This window comes from Eptatretus burgeri, chromosome 2 (assembly GCF_056783735.1).
Source record: "Eptatretus burgeri isolate ZD-2024b chromosome 2, Ebu_testis_v1, whole genome shotgun sequence".
NCBI lineage: Eukaryota > Metazoa > Chordata > Myxini > Myxiniformes > Myxinidae > Eptatretus > Eptatretus burgeri.
Window position 1 is genome coordinate 143,785,108 of NC_140962.1, and position 14,294 is coordinate 143,799,401.

General features: G+C 43.3%; 1 protein-coding gene across 1 annotated transcript in view; it reads left to right on the forward strand.

Moving 5' to 3' along the window:
• Window positions 1-284: 284 nt before the first annotated feature.
• LOC147033399 (E3 ubiquitin-protein ligase TRIM7-like) overlaps window positions 285-14,294 on the forward strand; it is a 67,044-nt gene continuing 53,034 nt past the window's right edge. The window contains exon 1 of the mRNA XM_085854214.1: window positions 285-303. Coding sequence (XP_085710340.1) covers window positions 286-303 — 18 coding nt within the window. The 5' untranslated portion in view covers window position 285. The remainder of the gene's footprint in view (window positions 304-14,294) is intronic.

Sequence of the window (14,294 nt, forward strand, 5' to 3'; positions counted from 1 at the left end):
AGGTTCGTCCGGCTTTCCTTGTTTATTCAACTTCTCTTGTCATTCCATCTGGTTGGTTCCCAAGGGTGATTATAACTCTTGTTTTTGGCAAAAGTCTCCTTCACTGACCTTGTAGGTCAGGATGGTGTAATGTCTTCAATAATCCTTATGGTTAGTGGTATTCCTTGGATCAATATCATCGGTGATGTACATCAATGATTTGTACAACCTCTCAAAGGACAAATCGGTATCGTACAATTAACGACTGAAAATGACATCAAGCTTGTCGTCTCCCAATTAGCTTGGATGTCTCACTGCTCTCAGGTATCACTGCTACTCCTCGTGCTTGTCACGCATGTGTTTCTAATGTTGCTCTTTTCCCCCTTTATGTGTCTTGTTTTTTTTTTTCTCTTTGCCTTTTTTGACCTACTATATTCACTTCTCCAATCAAGAGAGCTGAAGACAAGGCCCACGGCCATATGGTGATGGCGAACAGCTCTCTACCAGCTTGCGGCCTACTTCGACCTCCTAGAAGTTTGCTCTTCCTCGCCGTAACTGTAACTGGGCGTCCCGTCTGCCGGCATGAATTGGTGGATGCTAAAGATCCCACGATGTCCTTCATGAAGAGAAAGCAAGCTATCATCGGCACCTTGGCCTAATTCCAAATTGCTGCCGTAACCTACAGGGGGCACTGCATCACCGGTACCATTGCGGTCCTTGCAGGAACTGATGCTAGCACTCAGCCACATTCTACATACGAACAGTAATGATCGTAGCCTCATTCACTTTGTATGCAGCCAATTGCTGCTGGTTGCATCATTGCTGGAATCACAGCTGTGACGCTGGTGCAGTGTCCCCTGTGGGCGAGGGCAAGAATATGGAATTTAGCCAGGGTGCCAGGGAGAACCCACCTGCTCTTCACTTAGAACATCGTGGGATCTTAAACATCCATCAACTAATACCGGCAAATTGGACGCGCAGTTTAACGTCCAACCAAGGGACGGCACAAAACAGTAAAATACCTGGATGACTGTAATAACTGTAAAATTCACCTTTGAAGCTAAATAGTATAGGCTCTGGGGGCGGGGGGGTGTTTGTGTACATGACTCTTTTAGAGCGTCACCCTATTTTTTATTTTTTTTTGTTCTATATGCCAAGACCTTCAAAAAAGTTTGGGTAACACCTCCAGATCAATTACATTTTCTCTGTAGGGTGCATCTTGGATTCGCAGTTGGCTACCAGCAAACCATAATTGAACCAAAATGCCCATATTGGGTTTAGATGGAATAAATTCTTGGTAAACATCCATAAATTATTAATTTTGATTTATTTCAATTACTTATGCATTACCTAACATATTTTAGCATGATTTATTCTCTTAAAACTTGGTTCACAGTAGAAAATGACCATATTTTACTTAACTTTAGTCAAAAATAGTCAAACAAGCTGTTCGTCCTTAGATCGTGACTCATACTTATACATCTACTTAGTCATGCACTCATTGTGATAATACAGATCTGCTCCAAACACAGAATGTGGATCTTGAAGATCACAAGTTCGGTCGAAGACGGCATCTTGGAAGAAGTTAGTTGCAGCAAGAAAAGACATAGTACGGTTGGATTCACTTATGCGATATTTTGTGTACAGTTATTTGTAGGATTTGTTATCACAGATAATGCAGTTCACAACTCGCAATCCTGTTGCTGTAGTATCTGCATTAGGTCGGTGACGAACTGCCCGGGAGCGAGAGCTTCTACCTTCAGTTTTGTTCTGCTGAGAAAAAGATGAGTCTTGGCCTTGAAATAGATTATTCTTAGTTATTCTGTCAAGAACTGTCTTCATAGTGTACATCTGTAACATTCATTAGTCACATGATAACAAAACCCATCTCCTTCAACAAGCTTCAGTCTTTTGGAAACATGGTCATTGTGTATACCGCTGGCTTCCCATATCCTTTTACAGCCATTGCTTGTGCTTGCTGTCTTATCATCACCTACTTTTTGGCAGATAATACATTTTGTTGCATCATGACAGAGGTCTTGAGATGATTTTACAAGAGTTACAGACTCCATCATTGACACTTTATCCAACTCTTCACAACCCTGAAAAAAATAGGATATTATTAGTACTACATGTTGTACATACTAGGGGAATTGGAGGCACAACCACACACTTAAAGTAAATTGGACAACTACCTATTTGGAATCGATGCTAGTTTTAATTTTGGCAATTGTATATGACCCACGTCTCCTCAGGGACATAACAGGTAAATACATGTAAACTATTCTGCACATTCTGGATGAGTCACAACCACATATCAGTGTGTGGCTGTGTCCCAGGCCTGGGGCACAATCGCACACTGGTATGTGGTTGTTCCCCATCCATTTACCGGTATGGTTGTGCCCCATGTTACATGTGTTCATGTTAATGGGGGTCTGTTTTTGTTTTATTGTTTAGGCATAAAACATGTGATAGTTTCCATTCCATTCTTCCCCAACTTCTGATAATGTATCATTTATCATTTTCTTCATATTCATATGTATCCTAGATATGATTTGACAAGCTGATACATTTAATATGTGCACAATAATAGTTGACCTTGAAAACATAGGCCAAGGTCAAAGTATTGGAAACCAAATCCATTCAATTCCTTATCCTTAAAAATGTGATTATTTGACATTTAATTCATATTTCTATGTGTTCTGGATCAGGTTTTATTATATTTTACAAATTGCCTAGTTAATATCTGAATACTAATAGTTGACCCTGAAAGCATAAGTCAAGGTCTTTGAAACCAAATCCATTCAATTCCTTACCCTTAAAAATGTATGATTTGACATTTAATTTATATTTCTATGTGTTCTAGATCAAATTTTATGACATTAGACAATATAATATGTCTATTTATAGATAGAATTGGGGGATTCCCTCATTTTGGGGATCAGATAGAATTTGGGGATTCCCCCATATGGGGAATTCCCCCATTTTGCTTTGAAATTTAAATATTTTGATCGAGATTTCACAATTATTCATCAAAATATTTCATTTTAAGAGATACAATTATTCTTTGATATTTCATTTACAACTTTTGACCATTATATTTACTTAAAATCAAAGGTGATCCATTAAAATCTTACCTTTTGTTTGCAGCATTGTTTTCTCTTATTCTTCTTGAAAATCCAGTTGCCAAGAGGAAGTGACATCAGAGTTAACCTCACTGTGACATAGTTTACCTCACTTAGGTATCCCCAAAAATGACATCATAGACTTTCATATCCCTGTAATTTACTTTAAAATGGTCTGAGGGCTTAGGTATGTATTATACACTAATAGGAAATCACTTATGGGGAATCATTTGGTCACCTATTTGACCTTGAGTGAAGGATTCAAGGTCAAATAGACCCTCAACAGTGTTCCCTTTGTAAAAAAAAAAAAAAAGAAGTCCTTATCTTTCTAAAAAAAATGGTGTGATGGCTCAGTTACATATATGTGTTATAAATAAATGGGAAATAACATATGGAATCTTTTGGTTACATGGTGGTTGGCCTCGAACAATGAGGTCAAGGTCACATGGACCCTAACAGCATTCTCATCACAGTATTACCTTTATCGAGGAAAAGCCCATATCATTGTAAACATGGTGTAATGGCTATAAATAAAATATGGGAATCTTTTGGTCCTTGACCTTGCCCCGGTATGTGGTTGTGCCCCAAGTTCCCCAACATCTAATTAAGATGAGTGTCTCAATATAGTCTCTGTAGGATTGAAGCATATGCACATCACTGTTTTAGACCATTAATTAAAGCTTCAATGTTAAATCATGTCTACTTTTCATTATTTTGACAGTCATTTTGAGGAAAATCTTGGGATTATGCTAATTACATCAGCTAAAAAAATACAAAAATGTTACCAATGAATTCCTTGGGGTCAATAACCTATATTTAGTATAAAAAAATCAACTTTCCATGGCATGTAATTGAAATATCATCATTTGATGAAATACCGCAAAAGTGGCCATTTGGGGGTAGGAGTAACTGGTTTACAATGAGCTCTGTGGTCATCACTCATAGCCCCATTGTGAGAATATGAAAATTGAATTGCTCAGAGAACTTAATAATGAAACTTTTGGCCAAATTTTATAGCTCTACTTACAATATTAAGTCATTCAGAGACCATCAAACTTTGAGCTACTTTCAAGTTGAAAGCTATTTTTGACTAACGTTACGTAAAATATGGTCATTTTCTCCTGTGAAGCAAGTTTTAAGAGAATAAACCATGCTAAAATGTGTTAAGCAATGCATAAGTAATTGAAGTAAATCAAAATTAATAATTTATGGGTGATTAATAATGATTTATTCCATCTAAACCCAATACAGGCATTTTGGTTCAATTATGGTTTGCTGGTAGCCAACTGCGAATCCAAGATGAACTCTACAGAGAAAACGTACTTGATCTGGAGGTGTTACTCAAACTTTTTTTGAAGGTCTTGGCATATAGAACAAAAAAATTAGGGAAACGCTCTAAAAGAGTCATGTACACAAACCCCCCCCCCCCCTCGGAGCCAGGAGTAAAAACTGAGATGACGAGAAGGCTCAAAGAAGAGTGTGCATGCTTGAAAGCCACTCTGCCAGCCATACAACTATCGCTGTGTTTTTGGTTCTACTGTATTCTGACCAGCACCACCCTCCCCTCCCCTGTGCTGAAGGATAAGTAGAGTTTATGAACAATGTAATATGAAAAATGCATTTTCATTTAACTGCAAAGGTTGAATACACATTTGCTCCTTGAACATTTTCTATTTTTCTGATGATGATTGTCCTGTTGTTGGCTTCTCCCAATCTGCATCATCCAACTCTCTCCTCATACCCTCAAGGTTTGCCTTCCTGAAATCTCACAGCTTTACCCTACTATCCTGAACTCTAACCCTCAACAGAATCCTTGCACACACAATGTTATGGTAATTTGCCCCGAAATGCTCTCCTTCCTCTACCTCCCCTACCTATTGGGACTATAAGTGTGTGTGTCATTTTTTGTGGAGTTCTCCTAGAGCTTTCCGATGTGGAATATGATACACCAAAATAATAGTCATGATATACTGAGTTGATTAGGCTAATTGACTACAAAGAACCCAGAAGAATTACCATGTTTTACATGAATGCCATGTTAAGGCGAATGGAGCGGCTTAATGTGTCCTTCCACGACATGGCATTCTAATAACAAAAAGAATGAAAACACCAGCAAAACATATATTAATTAAAATAAATAATGTTAACAACAATAATAATAATCGTAGTATCATTTGGCAATTATAATAAGTAGCATATTGGCACGGGTCTGAGCGGTTAAGATTAATCCCCCCGACCAAATTGTGGTTGTCGGGTGGATAACACTGACCAGGCCTGGATCGCCGAGTGGTTTCCTTTAGGAGGCGGACACGTGATCCTCAGAGATTATAGCGCGTACGGGAAGGGTAGAGTGGCACTGGCGGAGTGACGGAAGCACAGCAAAAGGGGTATATACTCTAATCCACAACAGATGCACGGACTCAGCAACTTAAAATAAACAGGTATTTATTAACAATAGACAAATATAGAAGGGTATAATTATAAATGTAATAATATCATGTGAAGTAAATTAAGATCTAAAGTCGAGGAACCTCAACACATGGACTTAAATACAGACAAGGGGAAAATGAACAAAAGAAAATCCTCCCTTATTCTGGCACTTAGCTTTGTCCAGAGATGGTCTTTACTGAACTCTGGTATTGAGGCGCTTCATCTTGCGTGGGAAGACGCACCAATAATTGGCGCCGAGCCGTTCTCTGGGCGGGAAACGTACGTGAGGAAATTTGTGAGGCGATATTCAACTACAGGGCTCACCAACCACCGTGCGGCTTCCTCGTCGATCGCGCTTGCCCATGCTGTTCTCTGCAGAACGGCGCCCCTCCCTTCGGTGACACATGAGGCTTTGAGGTCCGTCTCGTGCATCATGAGTCAAAGGCAATCCAGCCGTAATGCCCTGATACACGCCATCTCCGAGCTCCGTCGTCTCTCAACTGTGTGCGTCCCTTACACCCTTACGAACTCCAACCAATCAAACCAAAAACCTCTCCCTTCTGACATAACGCCCATCAATCATCCACCTCCGGGCGTGCCTTGTTGGCACGAAACCTGGGAAGGCGGGGCTTCTGCCTGCTCGGCACGTTTGGCTTGCTTGTGGTTACGGTTGTTGTTGGTATAAAACCACATTTCTTTCATTGCTGGCTTGTAAATACAAAAACGTAGGGGAAGGTCACAAGGAGCAATTATATCCTGGGGGAACTTGGCCTTAATTCCTATCTAATTAACACAGCACCACCCCCCTTGTGGTCAGGTCAGGTCAGGTATGGGAGCATGTGCCAGAACAGCGCGTCGCTGCGTCCACTTTCCGCCGGTACACCAGGGGCCTCCGTCTGGCCATCCCCCAGGCAGATGCCAGGCCCATCCCCATCTCCTTGAGATGATGGTCAACCTGTTGCAACCATGAGGCACGTGGTCGGCCCACTGGCCTCCTCCACTCATGAGACTCCTCGCTGAGAGAATCTGGTGAGCAGGATCAGCGCAGGGAAAACGAGCCACATGTCCATACAGCCGCAACTGACGCTCACGGACTATGCAGGTAACAAATCTCATCCGAGTCTCTCTCAGCAACCGCTCGTTGGACACAAAATCCGACCAGCGATAGCCAAGGATTCTCCGAAGAGACCTGGTACAAAAGGAATTAAGTCTCCATCTCAGATCCTTGGTCAGAGTCCAAGTCTCGCACCCATAGAGCAAGACTGGAAGTACCAAGGACCTGAAGACTCGGACTTTCGTCCTCCCGCACAGGTACCGGCAGCGCCACACCCCATGATCCAGTGAATCCATGACTCCCCAGGCCCGACCCAGACGTCTATTGACCTCTGACTCGCAGCCAGCAGAGACATGAATATCACTGCCAAGGTAAGTGAATCTCTCCACGATCTCAACATCCTCACCACAAACAGACACAGACAGGACAGCAGCATCCAAGATGTCACCGAAAGCCTGGATCTTAGTTTTGACCCAAGAAACCCGTAATCCCAATGGCTCCGACTCCTCATTCAGCACCTCGAGGGCCCCCAAGAGGATGTCTAGAGTCTCCGCAAAGATGACTGCATCATCTGCAAAATCAAGGTCCGAGATCTTGACATTCCCAAACGATGCACCGCAACTTGATCTCTCCAACATCCTCCCTAAAATCCAGTCCATACAAGTGCTGAGAAGTGTGGGGGCAAGTACACATCTCTGACGAACTCCAGTTATAACTGGAAATAAGTCAGAGATGGTACCACCACACTTCACAGCACTCTCAGTACCAGAGCAAAGTTCAGACATCAGATCGATCAGTTTTGGTGGCACCCCACGAAGACCAAGGATCCTCCAGAGGACATCCCGATTCACTGAATCGAGCGCTTTACAGAGATCAACATAGGCTGCAAGCAGCCCCCGCCGAAACTCTCGTCTGCGTTCGGTGAGGACACGAAGTGCAAGGATACGGTCTATCGTTGACCTCTTTGGTGTAAAGCCTGACTGCTCTGGACGCTGGTGATCAAGCAGATGGTGGCGAACCCTATCAAGAATTATCCGAGCAAAGACCTTGCTCGGCACTGAGAGCAGCGTCACCCCTCGGTAGTTGTTGCAGTCTTGGCGATCACCCTTCCCTTTCCAGAGAGGGACAACAAGGCCCCTCTTCCAGTCAGTTGGGATGATGCCTGTGTTCCAGGCAGAGCACAAAACTGCATGCAGCGACACGAGTGCAGCATTTCCACCAGCCTTGAAGTTCGGCATGGATGCCACAGATCCCTGGAGCTTTGCCCCGTTTCAACTGGTTCACCGCAGCCCGTGTTTCCACAAGTGAAGGTGGACCACAGTTGATTCGAGGGTCAGCAACAGGGATTGTAACACCCTTGACGTCCAACTCGACAGCTGGGGGATCAGCCTGGTACAACCGCTCAAAGTAACCGCCCCAGCAGGCCTTCACTTCAGACTCCTCTGTCAAGAGCCTACCACTCTCTGCTCGAACTGCAGTGCTCCGAGGGATGGGCTTGGATGAACGTAATGCGCGAATTCCCCTGTAAGCGGGACGAGAATCACCTGTCCACAGGTGATGCTCTACCCCCTCACAGATTCCTCGCACATAGGCCTCCTTGTCCACCCTCAGTGCACGTACAGTTTTACGCCTCAGCTCCCTGAACAGCTCAGATCTGCCATTCAGCCTGGCCCTGCGACTCTGGTCAATGGTATCCAGTGTCCCTTGAGAGACAAAATTCTTCTTTGCCCTGCGGTGAGTTCCAAGACATCCACCGGCAACATCAAGGATGGTGGTCTTGAAGGCGCTCCACAACTCTTCAGGACCCCCCAAAGCACCCAGACCCCCCAAGTGTCCACTCAGCCTGTTCGCAAACTCCTCATCTACTCTCTCCTCCCTGAGCTTGGCAACATCCAGCCTAGGCTGGGATGGTACCATTCTCCAGGATTTAAGGTGCAGCTTTAGAGTTGCTACAACAAGCCTGTGGTCAGTATTGAGGAACTGAGCACTCCGGTAGACCCTGCAGTTCTGGATCATCCTCCAACGACCGTCAATGAGGACATGGTCAATCTCCTTTGCCACACCGCCAGCGTTGGAATACCAAGTCCAGCGATGAGCTTGTGGGCACTGAAACCATGAACCAGCCACCCTAAGTCCATGACTTCTTGCAAAGTCAAGGAACTTAGTGCTATTCTGGTTCATAGTTCCTGACCCATGGGGACCAACACACACCTCATAACCATCCCTATCAGTTCCAGTCGATGCATTGAAATCCCCCAAGATGAGAAGTGTATCTCGTCTGGGGCACTGATCAACCACAGACTCGAGTGTGGCGTAGAATGTGTCCTTCACGGTGAGATCACTCGCCTCAGTCGGAGCATAAACAGAGACCAGGGAAATGACACCTAAGGAGTGGCGAATCCTTAATCTCATAATACGCTTGTTGACCGGTGTTACCTCAATTATCATTGGGGTCAGCTTATTGGACACAGCTACAGCAACTCCTTGGGTATGGTAACCATCAGCGTGACAAGACCAATAGTAGGTGTAACCACCCACCATTATCTCGCCGCAATCCGGTCTCTGAACCTCAGAGAGAGCTGCAATCCCGATGTCCAAACGCTTGAGCTCAGATGATAACAGAGACAGGTGATCATCCTCTCTTCGGGATAGGACATTCCAGGCACCCACCCGAAGGGACCGCCTCAGGTTAACCCAAGGAGACCGCCGTCTGGTGGACGACACCTCAGCACCACTCCGACACACTCTCCCGCAATCTGACCCAGGAATGTTACCCCGTGGTTTCCCTCCTATCATCAAAGATTGGGAGTCCCGAAGGCTTTGCCCCAATCCCGTCATCCGGTGAGCTGCCCTGCGAAGGGAGGCTGCACAGGAGGTACTCCCACGGAGTTGGTTTTCAGATTTTTTTTGCGTTTTTGTGTTTTGCGGAATGAAGGGTTTTACGGTGGCCGGAGTGCAAATCCTGCCACCAACCTCCTAATAAGAAGTGACCCAACTGCAGGAGGATGTCCGCAGACACAGTTGGGCACTAGATATGGATGGCCGTTGGCTCACAAGGAGCTCCTCCGCCCTTTGACAGGTTTTGTTTTTAATCCTGCTGGGTGTCCATATCCAAACACCCTCCTCACCAGAAAACCTGGTGGGGGAGACGGTTTAGTCGCCGCCAACCCGACCATGGAACAGGTTAGTACAGGTTTACATGGTACCTGTAGCAGGTCACAGATCGAACCTGACCTGACAGGATAACAGGATAACCTGACCTTGTGGTGACAAGTAAGTTAAGCTCACAGTGTCCCTACTTAATTTACATCGAGACATCTCCTACATGTCCACGGACCAAGCAACTCTTTGAAATCCTAACTTTGTTATGAAATTCCTCCATCTACCCCCACAACCGTAACACTATTATCCCTGTCCTGGCCAAAGCGCAATAGCGCATCCAGGCTTGGTGAAAGGCAAGCTAATGCTTGAATTGTTTTTATTGATATATTATTTATAGTTCTTATAATTAGCAGAGTACCTGCCCTACAGGTGATCTTGTTCCAAGCATGCAACGTGTTCTTCTGAAGCGTCCCTTTATTTTGGCAGTGTGTAGGCAACAGACCACTGCCTTGATTGCTCCTGAAAATAAAAAAAATAACCCGAGTTACGTACATGAAGCAAAAACGTGCCTTCTGCTTATGTGCATATGTAATACAGTGTGTTTATATAGCTCGGATAAATCCAAATGCACTGGGCCATAGGCTAACACCGGAGACCTGCAGCCTAAGGCCTAAATCCTGAGGCCTATATATACTGATGCCTCCACAAAGCCCACGACACCTAACGGCTCCAACCTTTCGTGATTTGGTGATCCTCTTAACAGTTGCTTAGGTTGTTTTACATTGAACGGAAAGCTCACACGGAGGGCATGGCGATTTTGAATGACACTTCTGAAGATGTCATTTTTTAATTTATTTTTGCCTACATCGTCGAGGCTTGTGGAAGAGCTCGAACACAGAATGGATCAGGACGCAAAACAACAAAAGGAACAGCAGAAAGAGAAGGGGGGGGGGGGAATGCCAACAGCAGGGTGGAGGGAGAAAATAGATGGAGACAGACAAACATGGGATGTGGGTAACGATCAGGGGTAGGGGAGAACACAAGGGGTGGACAAGATAGAAACAAGCAAAATTTGTGTGTGGGGTAGTTTGCGAGTTTGCGATGATCTGAGATGGTGGTGAACAGCTTGCTTTGTCTTCGGCCAAGCGTAGTACCAAAATGGCAGACATATGATTTTATTTTTTTCAGATTACAATTGTGGGTGGTGTCAGGCTTGCTGATTATAGCTTGGTTATAGAGTGGACACAAAATCATTTGCTCCATTATATACAGGGGGCTGCAAAAGTAGGTATACAGTAAGGATTATACCAGTATTACCAGTATTATAATAGTCGTGCTTGGATTCATTTAATAATTCATAATTCATTACTGTATACCTACTTTTGCAGCCCCCTGTACATAGAAAAACAACATATAGATACAGATTATTAATTCAATTTAATCAAAAAAGTAATTCACAGTGTGCAAATACAATTGCAATGCTTTTTACCCCTCAGCCTGAATTGGCTAAGGGGTATTGTCGTCATCGGCGTTGTCCGGGCGTCTGTCAACTTTTGGTTTCCGTCATTTTCGAGAACACCTTGACCGATTAAATCCATTTTTGCAGTGTGTGTTGGGGTTGAGTAGAGGAAGGTTCCTTTCGAAAATGGGCACGCTGCGATTTTTCAATGTTGCCTCCATGGCAGCCATCTTGAAATTGGTTTCCGTCGATTTCGAGAACACCTTGACCGATTAAATCTATTTTTTTCAGTGTGTGTTGGGGCTGGGTAGAGGAAGGTTCCTTTTGATATACAGCACAATCAGATATCCAATATGGTAGCTAGGGCAGCTATCTTGAATTTGGTTTCCGGACAATAACTTTCGGCTTGACTTATTGATTTCATTTTTGTGTGATATAATGGGGGTGTTTAGAGGAAGGTTTGAGAACAGCTTGACTTATTGATTTCATTTTTGTGTGCTATAATGGGGGTGTTTAGAGGAAGGTTCCTTTCGATATTCAGCGCAATCCGATATCCAATATGGCGGCTGGAGCAGCCATCTTGAATTTGGTTTCTGGGCAATAACTTAAGAACGGCTTCATACATTGATTTTATTCTGGCGAGATATAATGGGGTTGAGTAGAGTAAGGTTCCTTTCCAAAATGGACATGCTGCGATTTTCACTGTGGCCGCCATGGCAGCCATGTTGAAATTGGTTTCCATCAATTTCGAGGAAAACGCCTTGTCCGATTAAATCCATTTTTGCTGGGTGTGTTGAGGTTGAGTAGAGGAAGGTTCCTTTCGAAAAAGGGCATGCTGCGATTTTCAATATGGCCACCATCTTGAAATTGGTTTGCGTCAAGGGGCTGAGGGGTTACGCCCACTTTGCGGTGCTATTTTTAAAAACTATATCGACCCAAGCTTCAGGTGATCATTTTTACTTGTGTGCATAAGGGGCGGCAGGGGAGCATCCGGTCTTCGTTAGTTCCATTAGTAGCCACCCTACATGCGTTAGAGCAAAGACTGTCCTCTGATATCTGTTTGTGAGCTATATGTGACACTATACCTGATAGACCCACATTAAACATTTACAGTGCCTTCAGAAAGTATTCACATTTTGCGGTGTTACAGCCTGAATTTAAAATGGATCAAATTGATGTTTTTTGGCCCTGATCTACACATAATACCCCATAATGTCAAAGTGGAATTTGTTTTTTTTCTCGAAGTTTTTACAAATCAATTAAAAATGAAAAGCTGAAATGTCATGCGTCAATAAGTGTTCAACCCTTTTGTTATGATGCTCCAAATTGAGCTCGGGTGCATCCAAAATCCTTTGATCATCCATGATATGGCTCCACAACTTGATTGGAGTCCACCAATGGCCAATTCAATTCATTTGACATGACTTAGAAAGAAATAACATCATTTAGAAACAAACACACCTTTCTATATGAGGTCACACAGTTGACCATGCATGTCAGAGCAGAAACTCGACCGTGAATTCCAAAAAAAACTGTCCGTAGAACTCCGAGATAGAATTGTGAGGATGCATAGATCTTGGAAAGAGTATAAAACAATTTCTAGAGCGTTGAAAATTCCCAAGAGCACAGTGAGCTCCATTACTAAGAAATGGAAAGAATATAGAACTTCCCAGACTCTTCCTAGGGCTGGCCATCTGACCAAACTGAGCAACTGAGAAAGAATGACCTTGGTCAGGGAGGTGAACAAGAACCCAATGGCCACTCTTACAGAGCTACAGTGTTCCTTGGCTGAGATAGAAGAACCTGCTGGAAGGACAACAATCTCTGCAGCACTTCACAAATCTAGGCTTTATGGGAGAGTGGCCAGATGGAAGCCATTCCTGAGAAAATGGAACATGACAGCATTCCTGGAGTTTGCACAAAGGCACGGGAAGGACTTTGAGAGAATGAGGCAAATGATTCTGTGGTCTGATGAGATGAAAATTAAACACTGTCCTGAATACAAAGCACTACGCCTGGCAGAAACTGAGCACAGCTCATCACTCGTATAACACCATCCCTTCCGTGAAGCATGGTGGTGGCAGCATCATGCTCTGGGGATGCTTTTCAATGGCAGGGACTAGGAGACTTGTCAGGATAGAGAGAACAATGAGTGGAGCCAAATACAGACAAATCCTTGAGGAGAACCTGCTTCAGAGTGCAAAAGACCTTTGACTGTGGTGATGATTTACATTCCAACAGGACAATGACCCCAAGCATACAGCCAAAGCAACACTGGAGTGGCTTCAGAACAAGAACGTGAAAGTCCATGAGTGGTACAACCAAAGTCAAGGCTTGATTCCCGTTGAGAATCTGTGGAAAGACCTGAAGATTTCTGTTCACTGACGCTCTCGATCCAACTTGAAAGAGCTTGAGCAAATCAGCAAAGAAGAATGGAAGAAAATCCTCAAATCTAGATATGTAAAGCTGTTACAAACATACCCAAGAAGACTCAAAGCTGTGATCACTGCCAAAGGTGCTTCTACAAAGTATATTGACTCAGGGTGTTGAATACTTATGTAAATTAGATATTTCTGTATTCCGTTTTCAATAAATTTGCAAAAATTTCCAAAAACATGTTTTCACTTTGTTACTTTGGGGTATTTTGTGCAGATTGGTGCCAATTTTTTTTAATTTAACCCATTTTAAATTCAGGCTGTAACAACAAAAAGTGACAAAAGTCGAGGGGTGTGAATACATTCTGAAAACATTGTATTGCACCGTTTATTCTCCTCTTATTATCCTATTTTCCTATTGGTGCCCAATTTACTCGATCTCTTTTAACGTGTTTCCCAACCATGGTTACACTCACGAAACAACTTGACTTGCAGAGAAAGATGAGTTAGCCTTAGATACACTCTGAAATATAACTACAGCTTCCACACAATCATGAAATAATATGAAAAACAAGAAAGCATCTCAAAATACAAAGCCCGTCCATGTCCGCTTTGTACAAAACATAAACTTGACAAAAATAACAACTAAAAAAAAGGGTAAAATTTATTAACTAGTGTTCTTCATATTTTCATAAATTATTTGTTTGTTGCAAATTTGATGACAAATGCTGAAATGGTAAATAAAGAAACGGTGAAGCGATTACAAAACA